The sequence below is a fragment of the Penicillium lagena genome (assembly GCF_028827675.1).
Source record: "Penicillium lagena strain IBT 129212 chromosome Unknown utg000001l_segment0_segment0, whole genome shotgun sequence".
NCBI lineage: Eukaryota > Fungi > Ascomycota > Eurotiomycetes > Eurotiales > Aspergillaceae > Penicillium > Penicillium lagena.
Genome location: NW_026623222.1, coordinates 4,531,769 through 4,544,683, shown reverse-complemented (window position 1 = coordinate 4,544,683; position 12,915 = coordinate 4,531,769). Strand labels below are relative to the sequence as shown.

The 12,915-nt window shown below is 54.0% G+C and overlaps 7 protein-coding genes across 7 annotated transcripts; 2 read left to right on the top strand and 5 right to left on the bottom strand.

Annotated features, from left to right (window-relative positions):
• Positions 1-78: 78 nt before the first annotated feature.
• On the bottom strand, positions 79-1,185 carry N7510_002004 (uncharacterized protein; the record flags this gene model as incomplete). Its single annotated transcript, XM_056973931.1, has 1 exon — positions 79-1,185. One exon carries the CDS (start codon positions 1,183-1,185, stop codon positions 79-81), a length of 1,107 nt encoding a protein of 368 aa, XP_056839048.1.
• Positions 1,186-2,192: 1,007 nt separating this feature from the next.
• On the bottom strand, positions 2,193-3,306 carry N7510_002003 (slipin family protein; the record flags this gene model as incomplete). The annotated part of the gene is made up of 2 exons (XM_056973930.1): positions 2,193-3,049; positions 3,102-3,306. 2 exons carry the CDS (start codon positions 3,304-3,306, stop codon positions 2,193-2,195), a joined length of 1,062 nt encoding a protein of 353 aa, XP_056839047.1.
• A 1,282-nt stretch (positions 3,307-4,588) lies between these two features.
• Positions 4,589-7,471, bottom strand: N7510_002002 (putative C6 transcription factor; the record flags this gene model as incomplete). Its single annotated transcript, XM_056973929.1, has 1 exon — positions 4,589-7,471. The coding sequence occupies one exon, from the start codon at positions 7,469-7,471 to the stop codon at positions 4,589-4,591; it is 2,883 nt and encodes a 960-aa protein (XP_056839046.1).
• Positions 7,472-8,265: 794 nt separating this feature from the next.
• N7510_002001 (uncharacterized protein) lies at positions 8,266-9,127 on the bottom strand (the record flags this gene model as incomplete). Its single annotated transcript, XM_056973928.1, has 3 exons — positions 8,266-8,380; positions 8,436-8,517; positions 8,572-9,127. 3 exons carry the CDS (start codon positions 9,125-9,127, stop codon positions 8,266-8,268), a joined length of 753 nt encoding a protein of 250 aa, XP_056839045.1.
• Positions 9,128-9,570: 443 nt separating this feature from the next.
• On the top strand, positions 9,571-10,279 carry N7510_002000 (bZIP transcription factor; the record flags this gene model as incomplete). Its single annotated transcript, XM_056973927.1, has 2 exons — positions 9,571-9,588; positions 9,650-10,279. 2 exons carry the CDS (start codon positions 9,571-9,573, stop codon positions 10,277-10,279), a joined length of 648 nt encoding a protein of 215 aa, XP_056839044.1.
• Positions 10,280-10,289: 10 nt separating this feature from the next.
• On the bottom strand, positions 10,290-10,520 carry N7510_001999 (arsenic resistance protein; the record flags this gene model as incomplete). The annotated part of the gene is made up of 1 exon (XM_056973926.1): positions 10,290-10,520. One exon carries the CDS (start codon positions 10,518-10,520, stop codon positions 10,290-10,292), a length of 231 nt encoding a protein of 76 aa, XP_056839043.1.
• A 534-nt stretch (positions 10,521-11,054) lies between these two features.
• Positions 11,055-12,716, top strand: N7510_001998 (uncharacterized protein; the record flags this gene model as incomplete). The annotated part of the gene is made up of 1 exon (XM_056973925.1): positions 11,055-12,716. One exon carries the CDS (start codon positions 11,055-11,057, stop codon positions 12,714-12,716), a length of 1,662 nt encoding a protein of 553 aa, XP_056839042.1.
• Positions 12,717-12,915: the final 199 nt, after the last annotated feature.

The following is a 12,915-nucleotide window of genomic DNA, read 5'->3' as shown; positions in this document are numbered from 1 at the left end:
GGTGGTATGTTTATTTGGGGTCCATGATAGTACTGTTCTATGCAACTATACAGGCTGTGTCACTTGTGTATCTCTGTCTTACTCCAGGTAGATTTCCTCGCGCAGCCGCTGCAGATTGCGGAACAGGCCACCCCCGGGCCCTCCGCTATCGCTATTGCGCCTCTGCTGCTCCATCGACGGGCGGCCTTTCGCCTGCGATCGAGCACCCTGGTCCGCCTGCGCCTCCAACACCCTCCGCCGATCGTCCACGATCTTCGTCAGGCCATCCACCAGCCTCGTGCGCGCTTTCTCCTCCGCCGAACCCTTCCACACCATCGCCAGCCTGCGCACAGCCTCCACGCGCCGACTGGCGGCCTCCACCCCGGCCATCCCGCCACCCTCGCTGTCCAGCAGCTCGGTGATCTCGCTCCGTAGCTTCCTCAGTATCTCTTGGCCCTTTTCTTCCCGGCTGCGTCCCTCGGCGCCCAGGTCGGGACCCGAGACGGAGATGAATGACGATGAGAATGAGATCTCAGACGGTGGTAAGGGCCATTCCATTGCGTCGCCGAAGGTCTGTACCACGTCTTCGAGGCGGGAGCGCACTTGGTTGAGGGTGCGGAGGTTGGTGATGTATTCGGGATCGTTGGCGACCGTCTTTTCCTTCTCCTTGACTTCGTCTTTGTCTTTGTCTTCCTCTTCCTCTGCTGTAGTCTCCCCCTCCTCCTCTTCTTCTTCTTCCTCCTTGGGTGAAGATACAAGCTCGTCATTCAGTTGAGCCTTACGACTAGACACCGCCGTAGTGCTCCTAGACTCAGGAACAAACTTAGTGATATCCTCGCGCAGCACCTCCGTCAGAGTCTCCGACAACCCAATAGTCTCTCCACGCAACACCTCCACCTCGTAAGCCAACCGCCCCCCACTACGGAGGATCTCATCGGTGAGCTGGGACAGCGTGCCAGAGAGACGCACGTTCTGCGCGCTGATCTGCGAGAGCAGCGACTGCACTTGAGCGGACAGCTCGGTTAAAGGCACGGAACCCGGTGCTCGTGAGGCATTGGGTTGGGTGGATGCGACGGTCAGTGGTGGGAGAGAGTCATTGAGGAAGTCGGCGGGGTCAAAGTTGGGGTCGGCGAAGTTGGGCGTCATGTCGGTGGGTGGCTTGGGGGGGTTGGTGGCCATTCTCGATGATGCCTGTGCGAAGGCCATGGTTTGTTTGCCTCCAGAGGTGGTGGGTAGGAGGGCGAAGTGGGAGTGAGTGAGTGTGTTGAAGGGCCAAGGATGCTGCTGTTCACCGCCTCCCGGGTCAATTGGAGAGCTATACAAGACAGGTACAAAGCAACGAAAGATGATTGACTTAGGATCAGAGTTGTTGGGGAGCAGTGTATTTTCTTTTGGTGGTGGACATTGGTTTACATCTAATTACCGAGACACATCGTCCACATTAAGAAGTATATAGTAGATGCTAGTAAGTCTAGCGACAGTCCCGATTATGTCAACTCCACCATTCTACCAATTACTTTAAAATATATATATTAACCATATAACATACATTTTAACTCTAAACGGGTTCAATTGGATTTAAATTAGGCGTGTATGGATGCCATTCAATCACATCAACACTATGCCTTTTAAATCACTCTCGTATAACGCATGATTTATTAATATTCGCGTTATCTTGTTAAAAGATAGTACTAGGTCTATAGTGCCTAATAAAACCGTCGTCGAGTGTATCAAAGTATGATTTCATAATGTATCCGTTGTGCGCCGAGTCGGTGTCCCGCCCTATAATAATCAATTTTAAAAAGGCGATTGCCCTATTTCAAGGGCATAGAGAATTGCAGCGCGAGTTGGACCCCAAAGTTCAGTATTTAGTCTTATTTCTACCTATCTCCGTCCCAAGTCGACGCATAGTTGTTGAACAGAATTAAAAAAATAGGGAACGCGAGGTATACGCGCTAAATTGGGCGAAGCGTCGTTAGACGTAATGAACAGTGTGGACGTGTGTGGATATGTTAAAAGACCAATTGTTTCAAATTAAGGTGAAAAACAATATCGCTATTAAGACAAGAAAGTCATCAAACAGAACAGCAAGAGTCAAAATGAAGGTGGGTATCGTCAATCGCGTCCATCATTACAAATCCCCGAGAGAAGGGTGGTATAGAACTCTCCACCAAAGCACAAGTCAAGATCATATCCTCATAGACAAAAGGAGACTAAATGTCCTCGACAATGCGCGCATTCATCGCACGCTGAAACCCGCTATCGTCCGAGCCGTCAGTCGGCTGGCCGTACTTGCTGGGCCCCTCGCCCGCATTTTCCGCGGCGGCCAGCTGTGCCGACATGTTTCCATTTACCCCAGGTAAGAAGATAATTTTGCTGTTGGCCGTCTTGGCCATTGACTGCATTGCTTCCAGGTACCGGATCTGCATGGCGGGGGCCGAGGACAGGATGTCGGCAGCCTGGCGCATCAACTTGGCGGACTCGACCTCGGCGCGGGCGGCAATGACCTTGCTCTCACCGATACGCTTGGACTGCGCGGCCATCGACAGCGAGTCCTGCAGGTCGCTGCTGAAGATGATGTCCTTGATCAGCATGGACTCGACCTGGACGCCCCAACCGGCGGCGACCTCCTCGATGATCTCCGAGGTGGACTGGGCGATTTCCTCGCGGCGCTCGACGACATCCTGCAGCACGCGCGCGCCGACCACATGGCGCAGGGTGGTCTGCGTGCGCTCGATGAGGGCCTGGCGCGCGTCGGCGATGCCGAATGCCGCCACGTGCGGCGACACCACCTCGTAGTAGATCACCGAGGTCAGGGTGAGAGTGACATTGTCCTTGGTCATGCAGGTCTGGCGCGGCACCTCGACGATCTGGATCTTGACGTCCACGGTGGTGAGGTGTTCGCTGAGCGGGTTGACCTTCACCAGACCGGGGTCCACGGCGCGCTCGAAGCGGCCGAACTTGGTCACCAGGCCGACCTGGCCCTGGTTCACGGGCTTGAAGGGGTTGGGGCAGCAGAAGCAGCAGGGGATGGCGCCGCAGAACCCAATGCATTGTCCGATGTTATGAACTGGTCCCGGTCAGCGACTGTCCAGGAGGTACGTGGGGAGGGTGACACTCACTCAGAGAAGCATACCAGCTGTGGGCATCCGGGTTGTCATCCTGGTGGTCGATCTGGGCCGCATATTTGGGCTGCAGGTCAGCCATGCGCGCAGGCTGCACGTTGACCAGAGGTCGATCGCGGGTAGGAGTAGGCGTGGAGGCCTGGTCGTGGGCCTGGTCCGGGGCCTTGCCGTTGTCGCGAAGACCGTTCAGGTTGAGAGCCATGGTGATGGAGGATAATGATTGTAGTGGGGATGATGAGGATGGATGAGAGATGATGGAAGACACAAGAGGGGGCACGTAAAGACTTAAATAATCCAAGTTGAAAGTCAAGAGAGCTTCTCCGCAGTGGAGAGATGCAGCTCATTCGCCAAGCCTCGTAGTTCACTACGCTCGATTCAGTCTAAGCCTCCAATGCCGCCCAAGGCGGACTAGGCTGGCACTGATCCTCAGTTAATAATCCCTCATGTTAGTCAATGGGTGCTCGTTTTCGTATATATCGAGAACCTTAGTCCGGTACTGACTAGGGATTAGATCATCTGGCCGCGTATGCCTGGGTGGAACTTCCAGTCACTAACAACTAAAGGAAGCACCTACCTAGTTCACTACCCGGAGGGCATGGTAGTGGTACCTTGAATTATTGCCATTATTGTGCTCCACGAGGGTCATCTTCCAGACGTCTTCTAGAAAGCCCTTAGCCTTCTTCTTGGCTGGTAGCTAGGAAAGAATGACGAAATGCCAACCCAACCATGTTCACTCAGCCCCCACCAGGGCAATCACGCGGAGGCAGTGTTTCTCGGCCGCAAGGCTGAGGCTCTTGGCTGAGCATTATACAGATTGGTCATGGGGGGATGGGCCGAGCTACCCGAACTTGGGTACCAGGGGAACTCTTGCCGATATCCACGGTCCAGGCTGTGAAGCCTGAATAAGCTACTTCTTGTTTGGAGCACCTCGTATCCGGGTATCCGGGAATGTAATATTATTATGGCCCGATTTTGGATTCTAATGCCGATCCGCAAAGTTTCTATCAAGACAGCATCATTGGTCTAGTGGTAGAATTCGTCGTTGCCATCGACGAGGCCCGTGTTCGATTCACGGATGATGCACTTCTTTTTTGTTTTTGCCATAATCACTTTCCGGTGGGTAGGAAGTATGGCTTTTTGATGTTTATTTTCTCTGCTTCTTTCTGATATTTACTCTAGGATTGACAATCTCGGAGACTTCCGCAAGGCTGCGTGTGACGAACACTAGTCTTCAAGTGCGGGATATATATCTCACACAGCCACCATAGAGTGGGGATACATAGTAAACACTTAGTAGTGACATCGGGAATACTTATTTCCTTTCAGATAAAACCTCCCAGATAAACAAGAGGGACATACAAGTGCATAAGCTGATAGATCAAGATATACAAAATCACAAGACTCCAGGCTTTCAACGACACAAGAGAAACAAAAAACACCACCCCAAATCCTCATTAGATTAAACGCATCTCAGTCATCAGGGCCTAATGCCGCCCCTCCGGGTTCATCTCCGGCACCCCCAGACCCAGGTCATATGCACCCAGCGGCATACCGCCCGGCCCAAAAGCAGACATGTCAGGGGGACCACTGCCACCGGGCGGCGCAGCCGAACCTGCCCCTGTTGCGCCTTGGGCGGTAGTAGACCCCGGTGTCAGACCCGTGGGACCATCGCCACCACCGACGGGGTCGAGGTTGAACGGTAGGAACCAGGCACTAGGTTGATAGAACTCGCCTGAGCCAGCTGGAGCGTTCGGGTCCAACTGGCCCGAAAACAGGGCTTCGTCTGCTGATTGTTGGGCGTCGGCGCCGTTGACGGGTGGGATGGGGGAGTTGGTGTTGGCGACGAAGGAGGTTGGGTCGAAGTTGAAGGAGCCGTACACGAATTGTCGATCCAGCTGGGGCAGTTGATCCGGCGGGATGCTGAAATCGAAGGGTGGTTGGCCGAATGACATGCTCCGATTTTGGGAGAAGAGGGATGGTTGCGGGAATGCGCTGCCGGGGATACCCGTGCTGCCCATGGTCACATCCATCATCGGCTGGGGAGGCGATGTTTGATCTAGACCTGATACCCCGTCGGGGAGTTTGCTGTCCTTGTGCGAGCGTGAGCGGCGAGGCACGCTGGGCTGTGGTGTCGGTGACAAACTGGCGAAGAAATCTTCGACGCTCTGCAGGTCAGGCTTCTGGCCCATGACTGCGTCCTCACCCGACTCCTTGTGCCGAGTGTCGGGATCCTCCCAGTGCAGTCGCGATACTCCATGAGGATACTTATCAAACCAATCGCCATATTGGAACATGGGTGTGAGAGAGGCGCCATTTTGCGTGGCTACGGACCCCTTGATAGCTGCATCGGCGAACTGTCGATACCGATCCTTGGCACTTTCCACCATGTAATGGAACATGCCCCAGTATTTCTTCATCTTGTTCAGATAGCGGTAGGTGTGGCGGAGATTCTCCTTCGATCGGGCTTCAAGCTGCACATTCTTTGAGAAGATGCCCCAGATGTGAACAGTACTGGCCGAGTAGGCGCAGTACCCGGCGAAGGGAACCGTGAGAGGATATGCAGACGCACGGTCAAAGAGCACGGAAATGTTATGGGCTGCCTCTACCGCCGCTCGACCCGCGTTGCTGAGGAAAGGCTTGGGCATGTCTCGAGGTGGACGACCCCCTGGCAACAGAGGGATGGCAAACTGGTTGAGGAAGAGCGAATTTTGGTGGGTGATTATGTGTAAAAATAGGAACTGGTTTGCAATCTTCTCAGCTGCGTGGATTTGGAGATTCTCGTAGGTGAACGCCATCGAGCTGGGAAGCGAGGCAGAAAACTCGTCGATTTGCCGTTTGAGGAGCGTATAGCCCGATTCCGGATGCCAGAGGGGATGCTGGTCTTTTCGCTTGCCCCCAAGGTTCAAGTAGTCGACAATGCGGCCCCAGATGACAATGGCACGAATGATGTACGCTGATACGCCCATGTTGTCCTTGGCGTTGGATAGCTGACCCATATTCTCCAGCGCAGGATTGAGGACATCTCCATCCAGGTCTTCTGTGGGACCGGGAATTTCCATCTGGAAATGGCTTTCCTTGATAGGCAATTGGATCTGCAAAAACTTTTCATTCCCAATCGGTGGCCGCTGGCTGCCCGAAGAATTGTACCGATCCATCAAAAAACTGGCCCACATAGTCCGTCGCCGGATCTCTCGATCCGTGAAGCTCAACTGAGAGCTTGAGCCATTGCTTTGGCCAAGGAGTGGGTCAACGTCGAGTTCTCGATGGAGCTGCAGGGCGTACGCCATCCGCAATGCTTGTCCGCCAAAGGACCAACTTCGCCCACCATGACAAGTTCCAAACTCGTGAAGTCCAAGGAGGAGAAAGACAGTTAAGATGGTAATATTAGGCTCGTCATGTCGGCTGAGGGCAATCGCCGCGGCGGGATTGGCCCAGTTCTCTCCCCGCAGAAACGGAGGGTCTGAATTGAGCTGCGGATGGGTTGAGAATCGGGCCGACACGGCACACACTGCAAGGATCAGGACAGGGGGCACCGTACCCGCCTTCAGCCGCCGCATGAAGCTAGGTTTGTGTAGGAGGAGGTACGACTGCCCGTACACGCAATCGAAAAACGCTTCCGCGAGATGCTCCTGGATTTCAAGAGAAGGGAGAAACTCTGCACCCTCCGTCAACAGCCCACTTCCATCGCTCGACTTGGGCTCGCGATTCATCGGAAATGCTTCAATAGGCGGGCGGCGGTCCCCACGAGTCCACTCCTCTATTTCCGCAGTGAAGGCCTCATCCGCGCTGCGTTTCTTCTGGGTCTTGGATGTCTGAGCAACCACCGACGGTTTCACTACTGAGCGGCCGATGGAGGCCATATCCCTCGCCTCATCCTTGGGGATGGTCTTGATCACGCGCTCCTCCATTCTTTTCAGCCGTTTGTCCAGCATGGCCATGTAGTCCGTGCGCGGGGCCGCCTTTCTCGTGGTCACCTTATAGACACATGGGATGCGCGAGCGCGTGCAGTGTTGGCAGGCGGGCTTCTCGCCTGAGCATCGGATCTTCTTCCGCCGACAGGCGATGCAGGCCAGCGGGAGACGCTTTCTCTCTTTGCCCGCCTTGGTCTTCATCTCGGTCCACGCCGGCTTGTCATCCCTGTTCTCGAGGTTTGACGGATCGCCGCCGCTGGCATCTTCGCCTCGCTGGCTGTCGAGATTCTCCGGCGCAGTGCTCGGGTCGCCGGCGGTTTGGGTGCTGCCAGGATCGCGGGAACTTGTACGGCTGTGGGTATCATAGTCGTCGGGGACCGTCGAGTCCTCGTGGGCGAAGCTGAAGCCGCCACCCGAGGTCTTCGAGGGCGAATCGTCGGAGTGGGTTTTGATCATGACGGGTTCGGATACCCTAGGACCGAGACCCGGATCATCATTCGGCACGACGGAGCAGCCAGAGGAAGGAGGGACGGGAATCCTTCAATGGCCAGAAGAAGCAGGCGACACCAGGTGGGGATGGCAGGGATCGCAACGGGGCGTTGGGGGAGATGTGGTGGAGGTGAGGAGAAGAGAGCGAAGCGAAGTCGGAAATATGGGGAAAGGTGCGGGCTTGGCGACTGGCAGCCAGTGACAGGCTCTTCGTGAATGCTGACCACCGAATGATATAAACGAAGTACAGAAGAGAATTTTAGAACTTGGGTGAATAGGTCCAAAGAGAAAAAAAAATAAAGGTGTCACTGAGTGTCGTCTACAATGTCTAATGTTACCTACATACCGATCCGGCCTCGGCTGGGTGCACACGAGCTCTGACCACCACTATTATGTATAGATCGAGGCTTGGTTCTTTTTTTTTTTTTTTTTTTTTGGATTTGGCTATGCGACCACTGATGTATATGAAGACGCCCTATAGTTCGTATACAAATGACCTACACAGTAGATAGTTTCCTCGCACCTAAAAATGAATCCATTTCTCACGTGTCCGAACACATTTAAAAACAAGATCGACCCTCTCTCATACCGGCGAATTTAGGTGTCGTAATTAGAACTGTGATTGACCAGCTTATCACCAACTCATCACCAAGTCTCTTTCTCTCTCTCTCCTTCTCTGTCGTGTGCACTTGCAATTTGCAAGTGTCGGGCGTCTCGACTCGTTCGCTTGCGAATTGTTGCGCCCTTTGCGCAATCGTGAATCACGAAGCCTTGGGGCGGCCCGGTCGGCCGCGGGGCGTCGCGAGTTCTAGCGAATTGAGGATCTCCGCTCCGAGCACGTATATATTGTAAGTTGGGAAGACGATCCACAGACCACTGCGAACGACCGTTAGCCATGGGCGCCACGCATGGCGCGCTCGCGAAGACTTACTTGGGAATGATCCACATGAAGATCAGAGTGAGCCCGTCGTTATGTCCAATGTTGTCAAAGCCCGAGAAGACCTCATTCAGCCCTGGTCAGGGTTAGTCTTGGAATCCCAATCGAATGCGCCGACGGGAACACTTACAGTAGAGAATGGTCTTGCTGACGGTCATGACGGACGCCGTGTACGCGACCAGGAGCGCGATGGCGCCGGTATGGCCGGCGACCACCTTGTCGCCCGTCAACAGCCAGCGAAAGCCCTTGGTGATCTTGCTCTGCCGGCGACTGACGACCGCGGAGCCATGCACGTAGACGACCCACAGGTAGTAGATGTATCCGAGGGTCTCGACAATATTGAGGGCTGTCTGCGCGGCGGTGAAGCCATTGCGCGCGTTGAAGGCGGGCCAGCCGTAGATGTAGTCGATGGTGCCGTACAGCGCGTAGGGGGTCCAGATGGGCGAATGCAGCCGACCCCCGGGCATACTATGCGGGCGCAACAGCACATAGCCCGCGTCCCAGATGACCAGCGGCACGGAGACCGCCAGCCAGATGGTCACGGCGGCGGATGGGGTGTGCACCCATTTGCGCGCGGTGCCACTTGGGGTGGTCGCGGGCGCTTTGACGGGCGACTTGATCAGCGGTTTAGCCGTGGCGCTTTCAGGCGAGGGAAACTCGCGGGGATGATGTCGCGTGGAGACCATGGCTTGTGCGACGATGCGATTGTGAGAGATAGATTAGTGTCAGGGGAGGAAGGGAAACTGCAAGAGGGAAGGAAAAGTACTAGTTCGGAATGCCCTAACATTGCACTTGGGCCTCGGAATGCACCCCAGCCATCCGGGGGGCCATAGACTGACGGCCGGTGACGTCGACGGGCTGGCTGGTTGCGGATTAAAGTGCGAGGCTGGGGTTCGTTGCCCCAGGCATGAGGTGGGTCGGACACTTCCATAGTGAGTTGATCTTATTGACTACGGGTCGTGATTAAATATTCTTCGTCCGATTGGTTCAGTTATCGTATTATTGAGGATATCATTAATCCTCCCACTCACGCCGACGATTGGATCACGTGACCAGACGTGACTTTTGACTTGCGTTTCACCTGGTGGCGGAGAGGAAAGGGTGGTTGACCATTGAAGGTATCATCACGATGGACGCCAGTCAAGAGGTACGTCTCGCCCGGACGATGTCTAGAGTTCGTCTAGGGTTATCCACTGACTCCCACCCAGATCATTGACCGACGTGCCCGTATTCGAGAGAACCAGCGCAAAAGCCGCGCCCGCAAGCAGGAGTACATCCAGGAACTCGAGCACCAGATCGCCCAGTGCAAGGAACAGGCCCAGCAGAGCGATATTGACCACCGGATCACCGTCCAGAAACTTCAAGCCGAGAACCGCCGGCTCAAAGACCTGTTGGCCTCTCTGGGCGTCTCGCCTGCTTCGGTCGAGCAGTGTCTGCAGCAAGCCGCGCCCGCCGCGATCCTGGATCGGAAAATTGCCATCCGTGCATTACCGCGATCACCACACCCCGCTAGCCCGATGTCATCAACTAAAGTGCCAAGTGCCCGCGAGATCAGCCCAGACGATGCTCTCCAAAAGACAGAGGACCCGTCGTTATGCAGATGCCCCATCACCGGGCAAGACATCAATACCCTGCCCTCCGATCAGGACCAGCTCGATTCGACTCTATGCAGCATTGCTGAAGAGCTGATAAACCAGTATAACACCTGCGGTGCCGATGTCGACGAGATCCACCGCAAGCTCTCTGCTGGCTTCCGGAAGGGCATGGCCGGCGGTGGCTGTAGCGTGAAAAATCACATCCTCTTCCAGGTGCTCGATGAAATCAGCAACGGGATCTGATCCTATATTTCTACCATGGGTGTCGTCTACCCATCCACTTGACTACATACACCAACCCCAGCAGCACCGGCACTTCCACTAACGGCCCGACCGTCGCCGCCAGCGCTTGATCGCTGTTCACCCCAAACGTGGCAATGGCCACCGCAATGGCCAGCTCAAAGTTGTTGCTCGCTGCTGTGAAGCTCTGCGTACAGGGCAGTTCATACCCAACGCCGCAGCGGCGTGTGAGCAACACCGTCATCAGGAAAATGACAGCAAAATATACGATCAATGGTGCGGCAACCCGAACCACCGACACGATCTGGTGCACGTCATGCTCGCCCTGAGATGCGAAGAGCACGAGGATGGTGAATACAATCGTGCTCGAAATCGCCTTAAACAATATACACTGAGAAACTCTTTCCTGGCCCCACTGCCAAGGCCTTAGCGCGGATCATATATTGAGTCAGTGTTAAATTGAGGGCGAAATAAAAATGCGCTGTGTACTGTATGTACCCTGACGGAAAATTACACCATGCGTGTAAAACGTTGGTGGAATTCCATGGAATCGTATAGTGAATCTGCAATTCATGTGGGGAGGGCTGCCTAGTGCCGGGTAACTTGATGATCTTGTGAACGACTTCATTTCTCCTCCTAAGTTACATGCGCCACTCGCTTACCGGTTACGTTAGGTGGATCCAATATGCTGATCCAGCAGTCTAGGGGTTTCAGGATAGCCAACGGTGCACAATTACTAACTCCCTTCGCATCGCCAGTTCGGACCTCACTACTCATGATGCAATTACAAATTCGGAATCTACCAGCTCTTGACTTATGCCACGCGACTGCCGAAGGCTGGGTTACCCGTGTGGAGTCTCTGCTGGTTTCAGGCGTTGATCCAAATGCACGTTTTGATGACTCGGAGTTCGCCCTTTCTGGTCTGGCAGACGATAGCGACGATAGCGCCCATAGTGTGAAAGCTACGCAGCCTCCGCAGTTCGATTTTGAGGCCACTAAAATGCCCGCCCTACGCCGGGCTGCTCGGGACAAAGGGGTTCAGATCCCTGAGACGTGCGATTTACTCAAAACGGAGCGTCTTATGACGATTTTACTTGAACATGGTGCCGATCCATATGCATTATTCTGTCAGCCCATTTTCAGCTACAATCTTGTCCCTATATACCCAGGAGACACAGGAGATCCAGAATATGATGATGATGAGTCAGATCTTAACTGTATGAGATTTGCTCGTTGGGGTATCATCGATAAGACGCTTCGGCTGGAGTATGAGCGACTCGGGCTATTAGAGGAAACACAAAAGCCTGGTACGCGGGATTACGGACTTGGTGACGCCTATGAGGAATGTATTGACTATGAGCCTCGTTTTCCGCATAAATATGGGGCATGCAGCGTTATGCACTCTCTGCTTGAGGACGGTGCTTTCATCCAGCCAATTCTCAACTTTCTCGGAACCAGTCTAGATGTGGAGCGACGGGATCCCCAGGGCCGCACATTGTTTCTCGCCGCCTGTCGGAGTAAGCTTGGCTTGGATGGTGCAGTAGATGGGGCCTTCGCTTGCCTTTGGCAAGGGCAGGCGATGCCGAACCCTTACCCACAGCCAAACAATCCTTGGCAAAAAGAGTCTCAACGCTTTACCTCTACATGCACCGGCCCGAGCTTACTCGAATTCTTCGTATCCTGCGGGGCAAACCTCCTCGCCGTGGACAAGTACGGCCAAAACGCTCTTCATCACCTGCTAGCGTTTATTGATCGCGATAACGACATACCCCCACTCATCAATACATCGCTGAAATACTTAGCCCAGAACTGTCCTAGTCTGCTAAATCAGCCCGATGGGGCGAGAATCTATCCTTTACACTATGCGATTCGACGAATGTGTGACTACCCATACCAGGCTAACTCGGCCTTTAAAGCTATCTTTCACTTCGAAATAGCTATCTATGACCTTCTAGCCGCTAATGCGGATCCTCTCGTACGCGATAGCCGTGGGAACACCGTTCTGCATTACCTTGCGGCAGGCAGGCTAGGCGAAGGTGATCGAGTGGGTGATGAGCAGCGGCGTTTACTTTCAGTGTTCCTCGAGCGCGGAGTTGACCCAAAAGCTCGCAATACAGCAGGTGTGACTGCATTGGAATTGTTGTTCATGAAGAAGGATGAACCGATGTTTGAGAGCGAACATCGTAAGTACGATCGTTTTTACGCTATTGGTCAAGAAGTAGTCAGTGCATTTGAGCAAGGAGGCTATATCTTGACAGAAACAAACGCCGCTAACCAGACACTTCTACACCTGGTGGCTAAACTTGACTCGGGCCGTGCGCCCATATGGTTCAATCTCCTTAAAGACAAGGGGCTCGATATTGAGGCGAAGGATAAGGTTGGAGAGACGCCCCTAGATAGTGTAAAACACAACGACTGGTTTAGGTATGGAGTCGATTAGCAATATGGGAGTGGTCCAAGCGTCCTATGTGCTGGATGACGTGAACAAGCATTAAGTCACGTTGTTAGCTAAAGAGAAGAAAGAAAACAGTATATCCTATCTTTGGTCATTTGTCCTTCCGTAGCGTACTTATTGATTAATTTGAAACGCCTGCCCCTTATGCTTTCTGAGGAATTCGTACAACACGCGGTCAAACAAG